At 33.4% G+C, this 20136-nt stretch overlaps 2 protein-coding genes across 6 annotated transcripts; both read left to right on the top strand.

The window, feature by feature from the left end:
* Positions 1-3980: 3980 nt before the first annotated feature.
* LOC133297420 (uncharacterized) lies at positions 3981-11964 on the top strand. 2 transcript variants are annotated; one of them, XM_061496560.1, is made up of 2 exons: positions 3981-4068; positions 9346-11964. In XM_061496560.1, exons 1-2 carry the CDS (start codon positions 4062-4064, stop codon positions 11433-11435), a joined length of 2097 nt encoding a protein of 698 aa, XP_061352544.1. In that variant the 5' UTR covers positions 3981-4061; the 3' UTR covers positions 11436-11964. The 2 variants fall into 2 exon arrangements, with proteins under 2 accessions (XP_061352544.1, XP_061352545.1); XM_061496561.1 differs by lacking the exon at positions 3981-4068 and having other exon boundaries at positions 9428-9484; positions 9649-11964.
* A 1483-nt stretch (positions 11965-13447) lies between these two features.
* Positions 13448-18442, top strand: LOC133297418 (uncharacterized). 4 transcript variants are annotated; one of them, XM_061496559.1, is made up of 7 exons: positions 13448-13781; positions 14675-14711; positions 14867-14969; positions 15196-15372; positions 15816-15914; positions 16036-16278; positions 17487-18442. In XM_061496559.1, the coding sequence occupies exons 3-7, from the start codon at positions 14883-14885 to the stop codon at positions 17895-17897; spliced, it is 1017 nt and encodes a 338-aa protein (XP_061352543.1). In that variant the 5' UTR covers positions 13448-13781; positions 14675-14711; positions 14867-14882; the 3' UTR covers positions 17898-18442. The 4 variants fall into 4 exon arrangements, with proteins under 4 accessions (XP_061352543.1, XP_061352542.1, XP_061352540.1 ...); XM_061496558.1 differs by lacking the exon at positions 14675-14711 and having other exon boundaries at positions 13448-13793; XM_061496556.1 differs by lacking the exon at positions 14675-14711.
* Positions 18443-20136: the final 1694 nt, after the last annotated feature.

Raw genomic sequence — 20136 nt, forward strand, 5'->3', positions numbered from 1 at the left:
CTAATAAAATCCATTTTAAAAACACTAAAAAATTGGTTCGAATGTTAAAAATAAGTTTGATTGCTCAAAACTAGAAAACATAACTGCTTTTGAAAATCCAACTGAATCTCTAACAAAAATGTTTGAATTTAATTAAATAAAGGGAAAAGTATTTCTTCCTGCAGATAAAGTTATCTCCAGTGAACTCAAAACGACTCGTTATAGGGTGATAAAATTAAAAAATTATAATGATAAAGTCTAATATAACCCTACAATATATTAGAATTACAGAAATACCTTGATTTTCACCCCAAAAAGATGTTGTTTTGGGTTCATCGGAGATAACTTATCTCCATTGACTGGAGAAATCATTTACCTTAAATAAAACATAATTTGATTTGCAAACTTTTTTGTTGGCCCGTATTAGTTTCATGTAGCATAGTGTTTTTTTTTTGGGGATGGTTCTCAAAACCTCCCCCACCAATATATATATATGGAAAAAATATTTCTTCAACTACTTTAGATAAGGTTATTTACAGCTACTATTTATAACTATGTTCTCCCGGGAGAACATAATTATAAGATTAAAGTTGCTTTTTTTTTCTCTCCACGTCAGCAATCAAGTTCTGAAAAGTAACTGAGGAGAGAAAAAAAAAGTAACTTTAATGTTACAACTATGTTTTTCGGGAAGAACATAGTTAAAAAGGGTAGTTGTAGATAACTTTATCTAAAGTGAATGTAGAAATATTTACCCTATATATATATATGATTTAATTTTATGTATATCATTTAATTCTTTTTAGCATATGCTTTTTTTAAGTATGTACTTTGAACTTTTTGTTTTTTTAAAAAGCCACTTCTTATCATTAAAAAAAAAAAACCCGAACGAACTTTAGTTTCACTCAATGATTCCTCTTAATCAGGAATTAATAAATCTATTTTGTTCTCGGGGTCGTTTTAAGTTGCATCTCAGATTGGCCTAATCTGATCCAATGTCATCTAATACTTCAATAAATATCTATTTTTTTTTTTGAAAAATTCTTATAAATACGAAACTTTATTATTTATATATATTATTATCTTTTGTATAATACGGTAATATCTTTATATTAATAATAATTTGTTTTTGAAAAAAATATTATAAAATAATTTTATAGTTTTTTTATTTTATAACTTATTTATATTTAACGTTTAAATTTATATAATTTAGGAAAAACTTGGAAAAAAAACCTGTAATTTTTCTCATAATCATTTACCTCCTTCCCAAAATTTTGAATCATTTATTCTCGACTTAAAGTTTTTTTTTTTATCATTTAAAATTTTGAATCTTTTGTAGTTTTTTTTAGGAGAGTAAATGATAAAAAAAACTTTAAATCAGGAGAGTAAATGTTAAAAAAAATTTAAGGGTGTAAATAATTCAAAATTTTTGTGAGGAAGATAAGTGATAATAGAGGAAACTTATAGGTTTTTTTTTTTTTTTTTTTTGAAGTTTTTCCTATAATTTATTTGTAAGGGTCTGTCCATTCGAAAAAATTAGAAAAAATGGCATAATAAAAAAAATTAGGTGAAGTTAATCTGACTTAATCCAGCCATAAATACTTCTAAAAAGAACTAAAGATGTTTTGTTCATTCTTCGTGTTATGATATTTAGAACTTTTTTTTAGTACAGTATTTAGAACTATTTACGTTATCAATTCGAATTAAATTAAGGGGTAGGATATTTACGTTATCAAATTGGATTGATTATTTTGATCCGACGGTCCAGATTTGATCCTTATATAGTCTTTTTTGTCCCTTCTCTCCCCCATCTATCTCTTCCCTTCTCAATGTGACTATACTCTTTGTCACCGCCGCTGCTCTTCATAGCCGCCGTCGCACCGCTGCATTCTACATCCTCGCCATCGCCATTAATTCCTCTCTAAGAGATTAAATATGGAGATAATCTGGAGATTCACATGATTAAATATGGAATTGCAAATCAGGACCTTTAAAAAATTAAATTACTTCTTATAATCTGATTAAATATGGAGATAATCTGGACAGTCACATGGTTATTGATTCTGTTTTTGGTTATCGAAAAACAAAAATAAGGAGACAAATTTTGGTTGGATTCGTAGCCTTGGGAGACAAAAATCAGAAGTTGTAATTGGGACCGGAGACGCAGAGTAGGGAAATAGGTATGATAATATGGAAAATTCAAACTGTGTGGGTTTCGCAAGAATATTGAAATTGTCCGGCGGTAGAAAGAGGAGGGCAAAACTCAGAGATTAACAGCAGCCGCGGTAGAGAGAAGGGAAGAGAGAGAAATGAGAGAGAAGGGGAGAGAGAGGGGTTATATAAAGATCAAATTTGGACCGTCAGATCAAAATAACCAATTCAACGATAAAATTGATTGGTAATAACATTAGTAGTAAACTTATTTAGTTGTTACAATATCATATCCCTTAAATTAATATTACTTTCTTGGCAGGCATGCATACGCTTTTATTTAATGCAATCTTAAATGTAATCCCTCAAAGCTATAAGTGACAAATGAGAGAGCCTTTAACTGCAACTTATAGTGCACCGACATGGGATATGAGATACGACACGATACGATATTCTGACACGTTAATTTTAAAAAAATGTTAAATTTTGATATGTTAAGACACGTTTTGATATTATATAATATTTTTAATTTACATAATGTATATTATTTTTAGTATTCAATAATTTAACAAAAAATAAAGTTAAACTTATAATACTCATCAATTTTGCAAAGAAACATAATATATCCCAAATGTTTATATTAAGAGTTTTATGTTTATATTTAACATAATATAACTTCACTTTCTTACATACACATTAAAGAGGTGGGGTCCACATGTTTTTCTTTCTCTTTCATCATTCCACTTTCTCTCTCCCTTTTGATGTAAGAGTTGGAAACAACACTTATATTATGTTACATAACACTAATAAAACCCTTATATTAAACTCAATAAAATCATAATCGTAATCTAACGAATCTAATGGTTGGAACTCAAAATGCAATGCAAGAGAACCTTTAAACCTTTTTTGAGTCTAAGCAATGAGTATTGGAGTGTCGAGAAATGTCGAACACGACACACTAAGATATTTGAAGTATCGGTGCTTCATAGACTGCAACTACTCTATGGAGTGTATTAACAAGAACATATTTCAAAAAGATAAAATGTTTAAAAATACAGTTTAATTAGGTAATTTTATACATATTAAATTTAAACTATAACAAATATATAATTATTCAAAAGAAAGAGTTTTTCATATCTCTCACAAAACAACTATAGCCCAAAATATGTATAATTAACAATATTCCTATAACTATTTACCTAATCCCAAAAACACAACCCCCACATATTTTCTGATTTTCTCCTTGCATTCCATCTCATCGTTTCGATGCAAAGGCAAAGGTCACTCGTCTTATTTTAACCTTTGGGGTCCAATATTTCTCATGAAAGCCACTATTGTCATTGACTCTTTCTTTCTTTGGAACTTTATAAAGAAAAATATCTCGAAAAAATTCACTACAAAGAACAAAATATCACTTTCATTCCCCGTAACCACTTTCAAAATAAACTAGTTCTTTCATAATTTTCATTTTTGTAAATAGAAAAGACCACAAAAAAGAAAACAAGAGTCACACTCACTCGACAAGTGAGACACTCTGTTCTCAAATAAAAAGCTAAAACAGAAGGGAATAAGAATTCATATTTATATTTTAATAATTATTATAAAAAAAAAAACACCAATGCTTGTATTGTGCACAGATCACACCACTGAGGTAACGCTCAAATAAAATGAACCAAAACACCATTTTTTTTATTGTTTTTTCTTTTTTAAAATTTCCTTTATCCATGGTTTTCAAAATCGTAGTTGTGGTGGAACCTAGCTCAAGCATCAGAACTTGATGTATCAGTTCTTGCTCTGCTAATTCACTTACCAGATAACAATAAAGAAAAAAAAAAAGAAAAAAGAAAAAAGAAATGAAATATAAATAGAGAGAGAGAGAAAGAGAAGGAGGGGAAGATCTGAAAGCTTTGTTGTACCAACTTAAAACTCAAAAAATGCAAGGTATCAACAACATCCCTTTTCTGCTTTTTCTTCTTCTTCTTGTTCTTCTGAACCCTAAATTCTCTCTCTCCTTTGACTTTTCTTTGACTCAATTTCACTTCCTTCATGCTGGGATTCGCTTAGCTTGCTCTACATTATTTTCTGCTGCTTGTTATCTTCGAATTTTTATTTTTTCATTTCTTAATTTTGCTTCTCTTGTTTTTGGGGATTTGTTTGAATTGTGCTTGTGTTTGCTTTCTCTGAGTTCAATTCTTCGATTAGAATCTTTCTGGGTGCTGTGATTGTAGTTGGGGAGTTTTTGGATTGAGTAATTGATGATGAAATTCAACTCCTTTCCGTGCAAGCTATAAAGGAAAGTCTTATAATTTGGGGTTTTTGCGATTGTGTTTCTATCTGTGAATTTTGGATAACCTTTAATGTTTCTTTTCTTTTTCCTTTTATTATTTCCCCCCTTCTTCATGTGGGTTGGGGTGGGGTGGTTGAAATCGTTGTTCTGTTTTAAGTGTGGTCTTGTTGATGAAGCTCCATAGTCTAACCGGACTTGTGTACTTCTGTTATTTTGCTTTTAAGTAGTAGCACTGATCACACTTAGTTGTTCTTCTGAATGTCTTAAACTTTGTGGATATAGTTCTTCAAGATTGTGATATGCTTTGTTCAAATGGCCGCATCTTGAAATCCTTATGGAATTCATGTTTATATTGATGCATTAGGCTTTTTGCAAATGACCAAGCTGTGAGCATCGATAGTCTAACTTAAAACTTCACTCTTATGTACTTAAAATAATAATAATAATAATTTACTGTTACTTAAATGTCCTAAATTAAATATCCTCTTTTTAAAAATAATTTTCTAATATTTATGTTTTAAAAATTCAAAGATCACCAATCATAGAGGCTGAGTGGTTATTGACACCCGAATTCAATGCTTCCTTCAATTTATTGCTATTAGTTGACTTAGAAGGAAATAAAGTTTTTTACATTAATTTTTTTGGCAATTACCGGGATTGCACTGCAAAAAGCTTACAATATTGTGGTTATGAGGGACAAGAATACAGGGTGTTAGTTGTTCAGTGATATAATAAAGCAAGACATTTATTTTGTTCTCTTTTTCGCTCCTATGACATCTAGTTGGCATACAACTTGAATTTTCTGATCAACGGCTTTTGACCGTGACAAGCATCTTACAGTAACAGATGGTGAGATCTGTTTACATCTGAACCCTAATACTTTTCTCTCTTAAGTCTATAGCTACGCATAGTTGATATATTTAAGAAGTTTGGTTCATTTTACGAGTTATTCTGGTTGCATTGAATTTAATGATTGACATTACTTCATTTCAATGGCTTCTATGTTTTTGTGCATGTGCGTGCTCTCTATGTTCTTGGTTGCAGTGAAAGTGGTAGTGAAATGGGTAAATGGGGTAATTTGATTTTCCTGATACTAAACTGGTCAATGCAGTATCATGGTTAAGAATTGGCACAGATATAAGCTGCCTTGCCCCATCCTACTCCAATTCAATCTTTGAATTATGTTTCACTTTTTATGTTTATGTTATATTACATGAGTTGTCAAAGGAATTTTTTTGTTGCTTGATGTAGGTATTTTGGTCAATTTAGTCAATCAGCACTAGTTTTTAATGAAATTTTCTTGATAAATTTGATTTATGATTTTTCATGGTAAATGGGGTTATTTCTTCAGATGTTCTAGTATCTAAGATTTTGGTTAGTACTTGTCAGAGATATATAAAACTATTAATGTAGTCTCACCTAGTAGCTTAAGCTTTTGGGTTGAATTGGTTCTTTACATGGTATCAGAGCTTTGGTGTTACAGGTTCGATCCTCACTGTTCCCCACTTTCTCTTGTGGAATTTCTTAGCACAGGTAGGTAGACCTGTGCATGTCCACCCTTCAAGCTTTATGAGCTCTCGTGTGAGGGGGCGTGTTAGAGATATATAAAACCATTAATGTAGCCTCATCCACTAGCTTAAACTTTTGGGTTGAATTAGTTCTTTACAGTACTGATCTTGGAAGAGAGGTTCATCAAAGTCAGTATTTTTGTTTAAGCTGGGATGCCTGGCAATAAAGAAACTGCCTCTCCTCAAACTTGTAGGTAGAGTAATATTGCCTATTTATCTTATTAGATTATCTCATAAATTGAAATTCTTGTTTTCCTATTTATCTTCAAATTGATAATTTATCTGTAGAGAAAAATTGTGCATAAAACATGGAGTTATGTTGCGGTGGAACATGTTAAATAATAGTATAAACCATTAAAAGGCTCTCACCCACTAGCTTAAACTTTTGGGTTGAATTAATTCTTTATATGGTGTCAGAGCTTTAGTGACCATAAGATAACGAGTTTGATCCTCACTGTCCCCCACTTGTGGAATTAAATAAGCATAAGGTAAAACCATAAAGAAATTGAGCCTATGCAATATCCATATTTCAAGCCCAAAGGACTCTTATGTGAGGGAGTGTGTTAGAGAATAATATAAATCATTAAAAAAGGCCCTCACCCAATACTTTAAGGTTTTGGGTTGAAGTGGTTCTTTACATGGTATCAGAGTTTCGTCTCCCGGGTTTGATCTTCATCACCCCCAACTTTCTCTTGTGGAATTTCTTAGCACAAGGAGATGGGCCTGTGCATTGTCCACCTTTCAAGCCCAACGGGATCTCTTGTGAGGGGGCGTGCTAGGGATATATAAAACCATTAATGTAGTCTCACCCAAGAACAATAGGTGGTGGTTCATCCGCTGAGATTCTGATGCTCAAGTCAGTGTTTGCAAGAGGTTCAGTGATGCAAAAAGGAGAAGATCCATACCTCAGGGCATAAGTGTTGTATATATAGACAATTGTGAGGATATTCTAGAATGTGTGTACTGATCAGACAATTATGCAGGTGAAGATTGTGGAGGTCATCATGGGGACAAGCATGTAGTCGCACAAGGGGGACATTGTGATGTGGACATATTGTTCTATGGGTGGAGCAAGCCAGATAAAGAGCCTAAACCACCGGTCTAGAACACATGATATTACATTGTGTGCACTCAGCTCAACCACTCACTTATTCCATGTGAAGAGAAATGATCCAAAATACCTAGTGGTGGCTGGATTAGAATCTACTTATTATATGAGAATATCCGTGTGAGCTTCAGTTTTGCCATTTTGCTCGTCTTCCTTCCTAGCATCGTAGCCAGGTTCGCTTTTGACTTGGCACTGGTCACCGCAACCTTAAGCTTGGGCTTGGAATCGGACATGGTGATTGGCTTAGATCCGGTTAAAGTCTTCTTGGTAATAAGAGCAATGGCCTTAGCTAGAGCCAGTCAAGTCCTTGATACTATGATGTTTTGGCACCGAAGTTGGCATGGACGATGTGAAATGGAGTTTCCTGCATGTGTAAAAGAAGACGAGCATTGTGGCAAAACTGAAGTACACATTGTTATTCTCATTTAATGTGTAGATTCTAGTCCAACCACCACTAGTTATTTTGGATCAATTTTCTTCGCATGGCCGAACCACCCTTAGTCCAACCATGTGTTCTGGACTGGTGGTTTGGGCCCTATACATGGACCACTCCCGCTACAGGACAAAAATCCACATCATAATATTCCCCTTGATTCTCCTGTACTACCACCGTCCACTACTCCAACTACATGCTTGTCCCCATATTGGTCTCCACAATCTTCACTTGCGTAACTGTCTACTCACTACACACATTCTAGATTTTCCTCACAACTTTATATGTATACAACGCTCATGCCCTAAGTTATGGATCTTCTCCTTTTTGCATTACTCCACCTCTGGCAAATATTGACTTGAGCATTAAAGTCTCTGCATGTGAAAGTTCCACCACAAAACACAGACGAGCAACCATCCCATCAACCACTAGTAAGCAACCAACTGGTCCATCCATCTCGGACCAAACAAAAATATAGAAAGTTGAAATTCGATCCTCTAATGTGTGCTGAATAGCATATGGAGGATCCACTTTTGGCGAGGTAGAGACCGCAGCTAACTAAATTAATATCGCTAGAACCTTGATAATATATATATATATATATATATATATATATATATATATATATATATATATATATATGGGTTAGGATCATTCTACACCTGTATAAGTTACATTCTAAATTTTGGTCATTGATCTTATTTATATCTAACGACTCTGATTTATTAGATTGTGAGCCATTAGATTTAAGCAGATCAGTTAGCAAGATTGGGTGTAAGAATAATCTTTCCCTATATATATTAATTGGACTGATTTTTATTTTATTTTTTTATTTCCGTTTTCCTTTAATTCTCTGATTTTATGAAGCTGAAATCATGGAGTATAAGGTAATTGCTGCTGGAAACTGTTTGGTTGTTATTTCTCATGTAAAGTCAGGGACTTTTATATTTAGCTTGGTGCGATCAGAGTCTTTTTGACTTATGATGATATTATTATCATTTTCTGATTCAATCTTCTTGGGTACCATGAGAATAAATGTATGTTACGTGTGGACTTTTAATATACTTTACAAAGCTACTGAAAGAGGGAATTTGTCATGTTCATGGGGATGTGCATCTTATCCTTTATCTGATTCTTCAGTTTCCCTTTGTTTTACTCTGTTGGTGATGCATGGCTTGGCGTAATCTGTCTCATGAATCAGTTGCATTGATATTCTGTTATTGGTCCACCGGAAGTTTTCACCATAACATAAAATAAAGGCTATGAAACTCCCGTATTTTTGTTCGATGTTGGTAATTGTATTTCATCTGGAACCACATCATGGGTTAAACTTCTGACTTAAAGGAACTTCACATTATATAAGCTGATATGCCAAATCTTACCATATAAGAAACAGGGCATTATTTATCAAATTGGCCTATCAAAAGGGACCCCCCAAACACCTCACCTACTTTTGTTTTTTCTTTTGGGAGGGATTGGTCAGCAAGGTAAATATGTAGTTATTATATGAGCTTAGACAGAATCTTCCAGAAGGAGCCTCTTAAGGATGTGTTTGGTCATTTTGATCTCACCTCAATAACAGATATAGTGGTTGTGGGCTTCGACATTTAGTTATAAGTGAATATGTCATCTTTTTCTTTTCTTTTTCTTATGTTGAAGTTTTACTGTCAGTTTATGCACTATTTTTTAATATCTGAATTTTCTAATGTTAGAATTATTGCTATCTTTGCAACTTAAACTGATGAATGCCTGATTTTACTATCCTCTTAAAAAAAGAAAAATAATTATAGTGATATTGATGAACTTGGATACTTGTTTTCAGGTAGATCCCCAGACCAGGAATCAGTAGGGTCTGGGACAAAGAGGTCCAGTGTATCATCTGGTGGTAGGCCTCAGAACCAGAAGGAGTTCTTCTATAAATTTGTTGAAAGTGACATCTTGACTGCAAAACTTGTAGACTGGTTTGAATCTATAACTGAAAAATGTGCATTGAAACAGCAAGCATTTGATGTTCCATTTGAGTTGATTGAACTTCAAAAATTTGATTATGCATTGGAAGGCATTTCATTTCAGCAGCTGACACGTATGCCTAATGCTGTTCATGCTTCTACATCTGATGCTGTAGAAGCAACAGCTTATCTTGCTATTGAAGATTTTCTACATGCAAGTATGAAGGGTTTGTGGGAGGCATTCTGGAGTCAAGATGAGCCCATGCCTTTTTCTGTGGCTTGTCTGTATAATGCTAACATGAAGTTTTATCAGGCTGAAAAAGCTATGGCTAATGGAAGGATTGGAGGTCTTTGTGCTACTGGTATATTGCTTAATAATTCTAGACATCCTCATGGAAAATGGGATCATGTCCTTGAATTGGCACTTATAAGGCCAGATATCCGAGGTCTTGTTGGTAGTGACCGCCAGCTTTGTCCATCAGTTCTTGGAGAAGCTCTGTTTTATGCTCTTCGAATACTATTGGCAAGGAGTTTGAGTAGACTGAGTTTCTTTCAGGATCCAAGCACAGTCTTTGTTCTTCTGGTTGATTCTCAATACGGGGGAGTTGTAAAGGTTGAAGGAGATGTAAATAAGCTCAATTTTGATGTGAATAATGTTTATGAATGTGCTGCTGAATGGGTAAAAAATCATTCTAGAATTTCTGTTTCTCCATTTGATAGGATATGGAACAAACTTGGAAATGCAAACTGGGGGGATATTGGTGCTCTACAGGTACTATTTGCAACCTTTCACTGTATTATGCAATATGCTGGAATGCCAAAGCACTCTGTTGAGGATTTAGCCGCTGATCATAGTTCACGCCTCCAAACAAGAAGAGTTGAGAGGCAGTTAGGAGATACTAGAGTGAATGGAAATGGCCTTTTTCGATACCAGCAACGTAGTGTTTCCCCTGAAATTGTTGAAGTTCAGGATGATTCCATCAAAGTTGATTCCAAAGAGTCAATAATGAAATTAGAAGAAGGATCCATGTTATGGCTGGAGGATTCAGATTTGCAAAAGGGTTACCAGATAAAAGAGGTAATCAGTCCAGGTGAATTGACATACTACATTGCTTCTGATGTTGAAGACCCAGGAAAAAATCTGTTTCTATATGTGGGCTCTCATCCCTCCCAGCTGGAACCAGCATGGGAATATATGAATTTATGGTATCAGGTTCAGAGACAGACCAAAGTATTGACAATAATGAAGCAGAAAGGTCTCTCAAGCAAATATCTGCCTCAATTGAGTGCCTCTGGTAGGATCATACACCCTGGTCTTTGTCGAAGGCCTAGCTCAGGTGGAAATTGTGACCACCCTTGGTGTGGAACCCCTATTCTTGTGACCAGTCCAGTTGGTGAAACAGTGGCAGAAATGGTACGCACAGGCCAATTTGGTTCAGACGAGGCAATCAGATGTTGCCATGATTGCCTATCGGCACTTTCCACTGCTGCCTCTGCTGGAATTCGGCACGGAGACATCAGGCCAGAGAATGTGATCTGTGTAAAGTCCGGTGTGAGGCATCCTTATTTTGTTCTAATTGGGTGGGGCCATGCAATTCTTGAAGATAGGGACCGCCCTGCTATGAATCTTCATTTCTCATCTACTTACGCACTTCAAGAAGGAAAACTGTGCTCGGCTTCAGATGCAGAAAGCCTAGTTTATATGCTTTATTATTCATGTGGTGGAGTTTTTCCTGATCTAGATTCAGTAGAGGGAGCGCTACAATGGAGAGAGACATCCTGGTCAAGGAGATTAATTCAGCAGAAGCTTGGTGATATCTCTACCGTGCTGAAAGCTTTTTCTGATTACGTTGACAGTTTATGCGGTACACCATATCCCATGGACTATGAAATATGGCTTAGAAGGTTGAGGCGAAATATCCATGAAGAAGATCATGGAAAGGAAATTGTTGCAGTTGGCTAGGCTTTCGAACTGGGTCCAATTCCAGAAATGAAAACCCAATCATCTTAACGTGTTTCTCATTGCAATATGCTTGGAATTTTGGTTGGAAAATAAAATATCGAAGTCAATGGTTTAATCTCTGATGCTCATGACTTTGTATTCCTTGAACGATTGGTTTGGGGAATGGTTAGTGTATTCCATGAAACGAGCATATCATGGTTGCTCTTGTTGGTGGAGGTTGGGCTGCTCTATCTTCTATAAATCTTGAGATTTGATTGGGGGCATCTTTGGGTACATGAAGAATAGTCATTCCTTCATTTTGAGGAGCCAAGACATGACTTTTAACAGTTTTCTTTACTTTTAATTTATCTTATGTTGAGTTTTTATCAAAGCAAACTGTATTGATAACATCATTCGTTTGTAAAGATAATAGGTCCTGTAGAGTGCCCTTGTGTTTATACAGTTGCTTGGTTTAAGACCATTCTGAATGGTGCACACTGCACAGGGCATATAATTATATTCTGTAAATGCGTAGTTTTTCTTGTGTTCATTGTGGTTTCTCTTTTATTTTTGAAATAATTGACTTGTCTAGTATTCGTTCCCACTTCCCATAGATGTGCTTTTAAGCCTTCAAAATTTTAAAGTTTTTTTCATACTATTTTTTATGGAATAGTTGTCCATTTAATAAGGGATAGAGTGTGAGAACATGATCGTACAACCTTTGTGGAATAACCAAATTTGACCAAGCTACCAATAATGCTAGTAGAGATTTGCAGCTCAACTGCAATGAAGTAGTTATGCTACCGTTTCATTCATTTTCATGCAGTGTTTGGGGTGGAATTGTCCTCTGATATGACTAGTTTGCCGACGAAAGAAATGAATCACTTGACAGTTGACACCATGCAAATTAACGTCTGTTTGCTCATATACAAACCAAGAATGCACATGCTAGTTACCTTTCCCGTATAATTTCCTCATCTCTTCTTTGTTCAATCTGCTTATGCACTCATTTAGTAGTGGCTCTCCTCTTCGAAAAATTATATTCGAAGTATTACATTTAACTGAGATATAATCTTGTTATTTAATATTTTGATTTTGATGCAATTATTTATATATAGGATTAATTTATGTTAGAGAATAATATAAATCATTAAAAAAAGACCCTTACTCAACACCTTAAGATTTTGAGTTGGAGTGGTTCTTTACATGGTATAAGAGCTTTAGTGACCATAAGGTCACGAGTTCAATCCTCACCACCCCTACTTTCAAGTGGAATTAAATAAAAAACATAAAAAGTAAATCAAAAATTGGGCCTGTGCAATATCCACGCTTCAAGTCCAAAGGGCTCTTGCGTGAGGAGGTGTGTTAAAGAATAATATAAATCATTAAAAAAAGGCTCTTACTCAACACCTTAAGATTTTGGGTTGAGGTGGTTCTTTACAATTTACATCGATATAAGAATAATAAGTCTTATACAAAATTTTAACCATTGATTTATTGATTTATGTGAATCTGTCAGTTGTGATTTATTATGTTATATTTATTAATTAATTATTAATTCTTAATAAATCATAACAATTAGATTCATAAAAATTAACTGTTAAGATTTGATGTAAGACTTATTATTTTTATAGACAAATGATATGAACTCACGTGATTTAATTATATTAAATGAAACGTGAGATGATCTATTTTCCTATTTAACGGAAAATGAATTCTCTTTTGTCTCATTTAACATAAGCAAAAGTTATATATAAGATAGAGAGGTAAGAAAATAATGACGGTTGATTTGTCTATGCATAGATGAGATCAACTTACATGATCTGATTGTGTTAAATGAAACATGAAAGGATTTATTTTGAATCTAACTAACATATAACATATCCACAAGATATTTTGGATGTCTAAACAAGATATTCATGATTAGTACAGATTCTTGACATTTCTAGAACTTTTGTTTGGCTAAGAAATCATGACTGAGCCTGTGATTCCTTTCAAACCTATGAGAATATTCCAAATAATTTTACTCTTTACATAGGCAAAAGCCTTAGGAATCTCCAGACAAATAATGGATGGGATTACAACAAGATGAAGGAGAATATTCCAAATAAAATCCGTAGAAGAACAACAACTAAAATAGACTAAAATCTTTGAGGCAATTGCATCTTAGGAAGCTACCCAGCCTAATATTTTTCTGTCCAAGCTCTTGCTATTTTGGTGGTGATAAATAATCTTTCAAGGGTGCAAAAAAATAGTCAACTTTTGTTTTGGAACATATCTTGGGTATTATATGTAGAGAAAGGAACAACCTCAAGACATTAATGAGTTCATACAACACAAACATTAATCACTATTCCAAGGTCTGAGGTATGTACATAGGTAATTCATGAATTATGATTCAACATTTCACAGCCATATATATATATATATATATATATATATATATATATGATAGATTTCGTTTTGTTACTTGCTTTGATCATTTCACTACCGCGTGTTTCTCTGCTCTAGCTACGTGTCTTTCCTCATCTCCTCTTCTTGTTCATGATCCTCATTCTTCTCTTATTTTGTTCATTTTTTTTAAAAAAAAAAAAAAACAGAATTGTTCTTCTTTAACAATTCTGTTTTTTTTTTTTTTCTCTCTTCATCTATGCATGCACTGTTCAGAGATGCGATTGGTTTGATTTTCTATGCTGCTGTAACATTTGTGATGGGGGCATTGATGTTTTGGTTTATGAGTGATGAGACTATTTGGCTGCAACAATTGGTTATCTTTGTTCATTAAATGATCTTGTGGGTTGGATATGAAACTTGTTGAGTTTAAGTTGGTGAGTCTATCTGGAATCACGGTTGTGGATCTATTTTGTTCTTCCCTTTACTCTCTTATCTACTTTTCAAGATTCAAATGTTACATATTAATTGTTTATCAGTCATGGATGACCATGTATTTTGTTATCCTTTAATCACATATATCTGTTATGACCATTTTTATTTATGCAATATGTTTCAGATCTCTTTACTTTTTCAAAAAATTTATTATCCTTTTTTTGCTTGTATTTGCTGTAACAATCACACAGAAAAAAAAAAAAAAAAATTTTATCTATCCTCATGAAAGGTTTGGTAAATGAGTGCATCTCTAATTTTCTTACCTTTTAAACCATGGCTACATGATTCAGTGATATGGAGAAAATCATTAAATACGTAGAACATAGCATATGTTTAATGAAATAAAAATACTTAATCAATTTCATGATGTACAGATGAAAGAGCTATATGGCGGTTTTGGCAAATCTTTAGGTCCAAATTTATGCACCAATGTGCCTTTTAAGTTGAAGCTGTCCATTTAACAACAATTATAAGTGGACTTTTGTTGCAGTACTTCAATTCATGTACTCTCCCCCAACGTCTGGGAAGTAAGGCTTTTTTCTTTTTGTTGGTCTTTAATATTTCAGGATGTTTTAGCTTGATATGGATTTGAAAAGAAAGATGTCATTTAAGAGATTGAAAGAAGGTGCAACTGAAAAAACTTTATCTCCTAAAGAGGAGCAGGCCAAGGTACTTGACATTAATTTGGTCCTATTATATGAACGTGAAGTCATAAATTTGGTGCTTATTGTTGCTGTGTATCCGTGCAGTCTCTATGATATTCTTCCATCCAAAAGTTTGCATGGATTCATATTATTTGTTAGGAATAGCTAAGAGGTTGTTTGAGGGTAGTGATAGCATTTTATGGAGGAAATTTTCAAGTGGCAAAATGTTTGATTTCCTTTTGTTTTTTTAGATTGGAGAAGTCAGAAAGATAATTGGTCCAATTCTGGATAAGTTCCCAGCTCTCTGTTCTGATGCATCAGTGTTAAGATTCCTTAGAGCAAGAAACTATAATGCTAAGAAAGCTGCGAAGATGTTGAAAGGCACCATGAAATGGAGGCTGGAGTTCAAGCCTGAGAAGATTAAATGGGTGTGCATCAAATGTTACTTTTCATCTCTCTTTTTTTAATAAAATAAAATAAAATATATTAAAGTTCAGTTTGGAAATGTATAAAGTAAGAAAATGGTTAAATTTAATAGTTTTCTAAATGATTTGTAGTATAGTTACTGTGCAAAAACATATGAACTTAAATGAATATAGTTCAAACCCAATGAAATACAACTAAAACAAAGCCAAAAAAATACAAAGCAGTTAGCTTTAGTTTTACAGATGTTATTCACTGTAACTAGGACGGATCTTTCATTTTGTAATGCTAATTCTCAATGCAAAAACAAGTAAATATGGTGGCTTTATAACTGTAAAAATCTCTCTCTCAGCTTTTATTTTGTTTACCCCATTACAGGATAGAGTTACCTACTGTTAGATAAGTGCAACTGAAAGACAATAATCATTTTTACTTTTAATGTAATTAGGATGATGTAGCTAAAGAAGCTATGATGGGAAGGCTATATAGAGCTGATTACTTGGACAAGCAAGGAAGGATTGTTCTTGTTATGAGACCTGGTGTTCAGGTAGTTTCACACACATTTCATTTTTGTCAAGGTTTTACTTAGCTTTCTCGTTTTTTGGATTTCATTGTTAATATAATTGTGGTTTCAATGCTTTAATTAAGACCTTATTTATCCAATTTAGAGTACAAACTCGGCAATTGGGCAGATCAAGTACCTAGTTTACTGTTTGGAGAATGCCATATTGAATCTAAGTTCCAAACAAGAACAGATGGTTTGGCTTATTGATTTTCAAGGGTGGAGCACATCTTCAATATCATTAAAGGTCACTAAGGATACTGCTCAAGTCCTGCAGGGTCATTACCCTGAGAGGTTGGGCCTTGCAATCTTTTACAATCCACCAAAAGTGTTTGAGTCATTTTGGACGGTATGATATCATAATATCTTCAGTCTTTATTTTATTTTTTTTATCAATTGCTTGGCTATTTTCTGAAGTTTGAACTCTTGCTAGGGTAAAGATTTAAAAAGTTACATGGAAGATGTTTAATGAAAGAGAACACGAAAATGTTTGCTTGATGGGAATTTTAAGCTGTGTATGTATACATATTCTTATGTAATGTATCTCTCAGTTTGGAGATACTTTTGGTTTACTTTTGTTGTGCTGAATCATAAAATCTGAAAGAATGTTATTCCAAGTAGAGTGAAGCTGTTGTGTCTTGGTGATAGGTGCCCTCTCTCAGGTACCTATGAAGAAAATATCTTAGTGAATAGCGGATCGCTGTGTATGTATACATATTCTTATGTAATGTATCTCTCAGTTTGGAGATACTTTTGGTTTACTTTTGTTGTGCTGAATCATAAAATCTGAAAGAATGTTATTCCAAGTAGAGTGAAGCTGTTGTGTCTTGGTGATAGGTGCCCTCTCTCAGGTACCTATGAAGAAAATATCTTAGTGAATAGCGGATCGCTGTGTATGTATACATATTCTTATGTAATGTATCTCTCAGTTTGGAGATACTTTTGGTTTACTTTTGCTGTGCTGAATCATAAAATCTGAAAGAATGTTATTCCAAGTAGAGTGAAGCTGTTGTGTCTTGGTGATAGGTGCCCTCTCTCAGGTACCTATGAAGAAAATATCTTAGTGAATAGCGGATCGCTGTGCACTATAATAATAACGGCATAGACAAAGGATGGGGTGTGTGCACAGTAATAGCTGAGAGAGAGAGGGTTTAGAGTGTATGTATCTGATTGGCTTAATCCATTATTTATAGATAGGTTACCTGCCAAGAGTGGACTTCTAGGCCTCCTAAGAATATTGAGGATCCAGTTCTTGATCCATCATATTAGGATTAATATAATTAAAGAATCTTTCCTTAATTTCCCTCTTAACTGTTAGCTCTTGAACCTTCTAGTATGTGGGTTTTTATGTGTCCATAACAGAATCAATACTATGTTTAAGTGAATTGAGATAGGTCAGATGAAAGTCATGTGATTTATAAGTAGAAACACAAGCTATAATCTTTTTTTCTTGCTTTCCTTTTCTGTTGAACTTTGTTCTTGGACATCCCTGAAATGCAGTATTGTAAGTTATGTTTATTTTTTTGTGTCTCACAAGTATGCATTTTATTGAAACAGATGGTGAAACCATTTCTTGAACCCAAGACTTACAAAAAGGTGATATTTGCTTACCCTGACAACCCAAGGAGCCGCATGATGATGGAAGAACTCTTTGACATGGACAAGCTGGAATACTATTTTGGTGGGAAAAATACAAATGGAATGAACTATGAAGCTTATGCTCAAAAAATGAGAGATGATGATAGAAAGATGTCTGATTTTATTGATTCTGGTTGTTCAACACCCAGTTTAATATTCCCAGAAGTTGATGAATCACAGCAATCAGAAGACAATGATTCTGAGGATGAATTATCTTGTGATGAACCAGTTTGTTCAAACTTGGAGGAAGATAATGAGATTATACAAGAGAAGATACCTTGCTCCCAAGATGAACCCAAGAATGAAGTTCATGAACCCAAAAATGTGTAAAGAGGTGAATCAGAAGAGCACTGGGCACTGGCAGGGTTAATTATATATTACTCATACAAATTTTACACAAACCCTGAACTATAACCAATATGTACTATTGGTTTGAATGTGACATCTTCCCCCTTACTCTCAACCAATGTGCCCCATATATATATATATATATATATATATATATATATATATATAATCCACTGTCCACAGAAGCAGAATTCAATATATGGGTCCATGCAACTTTTCACTGAAAAGTGAGAGGAAGTTTAAGTTGGCTCTTCTGGCATTAGAATTTTAACCAGCACTAAGGAAATAGAAAGTTCAGATTTCTTTCATGTTACTTTGTTCCTCTCTCTCTCTCTCTCTCTCTCTGTGTGTAAGTGTGTGTGTGCTGGTGTGGGGTTTTGGTAGGGTGTTTTTGTGGGAAATATTTTTAATATAACCGTAGTATGTACAATCGGCCATAGGAGTATGTCATATAAGCTGAAATAGTTGAGAGAAATTTTTATTTTTTTTAATATTTTGACTATGTATTACCGATAATATATATTATAAGGGACATGTTATATTTATAAATTTTTTTGTTTACAAACTCTTACAAATTACACTATGTTCTTTGGAAGAACATACTGTAATTTGTAAAAAAATTCAAAAAAATTTATAAATGGATCTTTTCCTATATTGTAAATATCACTATCGGACCCAGTAATCACTACGACGGTGGTATTGAAAATGCTCTCGCGTTTGTGATTGCTATTTGCTCAATGTCACAAGCTATGACGAGAAACGTCACCCACCATATCCTTTCGTGCACTAAGGCCTATGTCCTAACTGTTACGCTGCCTGAAATACTAACACAAAGCTATACAAAGAAAAAAAAAAAAAAAATACTAACACAAAAAAGCATGTTCCTATAAACATATTCAGAATAGAGAAAACATTTTCCTATTTGATGCATTTGTTAGTTCGTGATGAGGTGTCAAGGGTATTGGGAAAAAAAAAAAAAAAACATCATCAAATCTGCATTTTAGAGTCACTTTTATGTAGTTGTACCTTTACAGTTAAACAGAAATAGAAGCACATGACTTTTGCAAGGAGGCATCTAATTTAGAATTTAATCATCAATTAGTACGATAAGATTCCAATACAAAAATTACCCTCAACTTTTCTCATCAGTGAAAAAAAAAAAAAAAAAAAAAAAAGAGAAGTAAAGAAAAAGGTTGATAACCGATTGATCCTTTTATGAGTCTAATTGGACAAGCATAACTTTTAAGCAAAAAGTGAGTTATTTAGCTCTGTAAGGTCCTGTGTTATTAGCCTGGTGGTTTGGCTTTACAATACCTTATCTTATAGTCTAAAAAAAAAAAGGAAATTGTTGTTTTATAGTACATGTTAAGTATATTAAATTTGGGTAAAGAATTTCTCCAGTCACCGAAGATAAAGTTATCTCCAGTGAACTCTCGAAACAACATTATTTTAGAGCAGAAATTAAGGTGTAATTTACTCTCTAATAGTGTGTATGGGTATGGGTAAATTCTAGAAACACCTTTCAATTTCTATTTCATTTGCAATTTACTCTCTAATAGTATGTTGCAATATTTTTATTATCAATTGAAATTTTTGGGGTAAAGTTCACTAATTAAAATGTAATAATAATAAATTGTATCAATTAAGGTTTTAGAAGCTGAATTATATAAGAACAAAAGCAAATTTTTAAAAATGACTTGGAGTAACATGAATCATCAATTTTTTGCTGTGTTAATTTAATGTATTGTATTGAATAAGGGTTCGTTTTTTCTGCAGTTAATCCAGATAAGTTATTTGCAGTAAACCCAATACGACGTTGTTTTGGAGCGGAAATCATGATATTTTTATAATTTTAATTTATTTCAAGGTTATAATAATCTTTATATTTATAATTTCTTAAGATTTCAATACCCAAACGACGTTGTTTTGAGAATAAATGCAGATAACTTATCTGCATTAATTGCAGAAACATTTTTCCCATTGAATAATCCAATGAAATAGTTATAATGGTCACTTCATCATTCTTTTTTTTTTTTTTTTTTTTAAAAAGGCATATTAAGAATATACAAATCACCTAATAAAATACTTATATATACATAAAGCAAAGCAAATGACATAACTCAAATATTATAGGATAAAGAAAAACAATAAAATCCCTTAAAAAAACCAAAATATCAAAGTTCTAACAAGAATAGTAGAATACTACACGAAATAACGTACT

The sequence above is a fragment of the Gastrolobium bilobum genome, unplaced genomic scaffold (genome assembly GCF_033153095.1).
Source record: "Gastrolobium bilobum isolate Gb01-03AN ecotype WA unplaced genomic scaffold, APGP_CSIRO_Gbil_v1 utg46041, whole genome shotgun sequence".
NCBI classification, from domain to species: Eukaryota; Viridiplantae; Streptophyta; class Magnoliopsida; order Fabales; family Fabaceae; genus Gastrolobium; species Gastrolobium bilobum.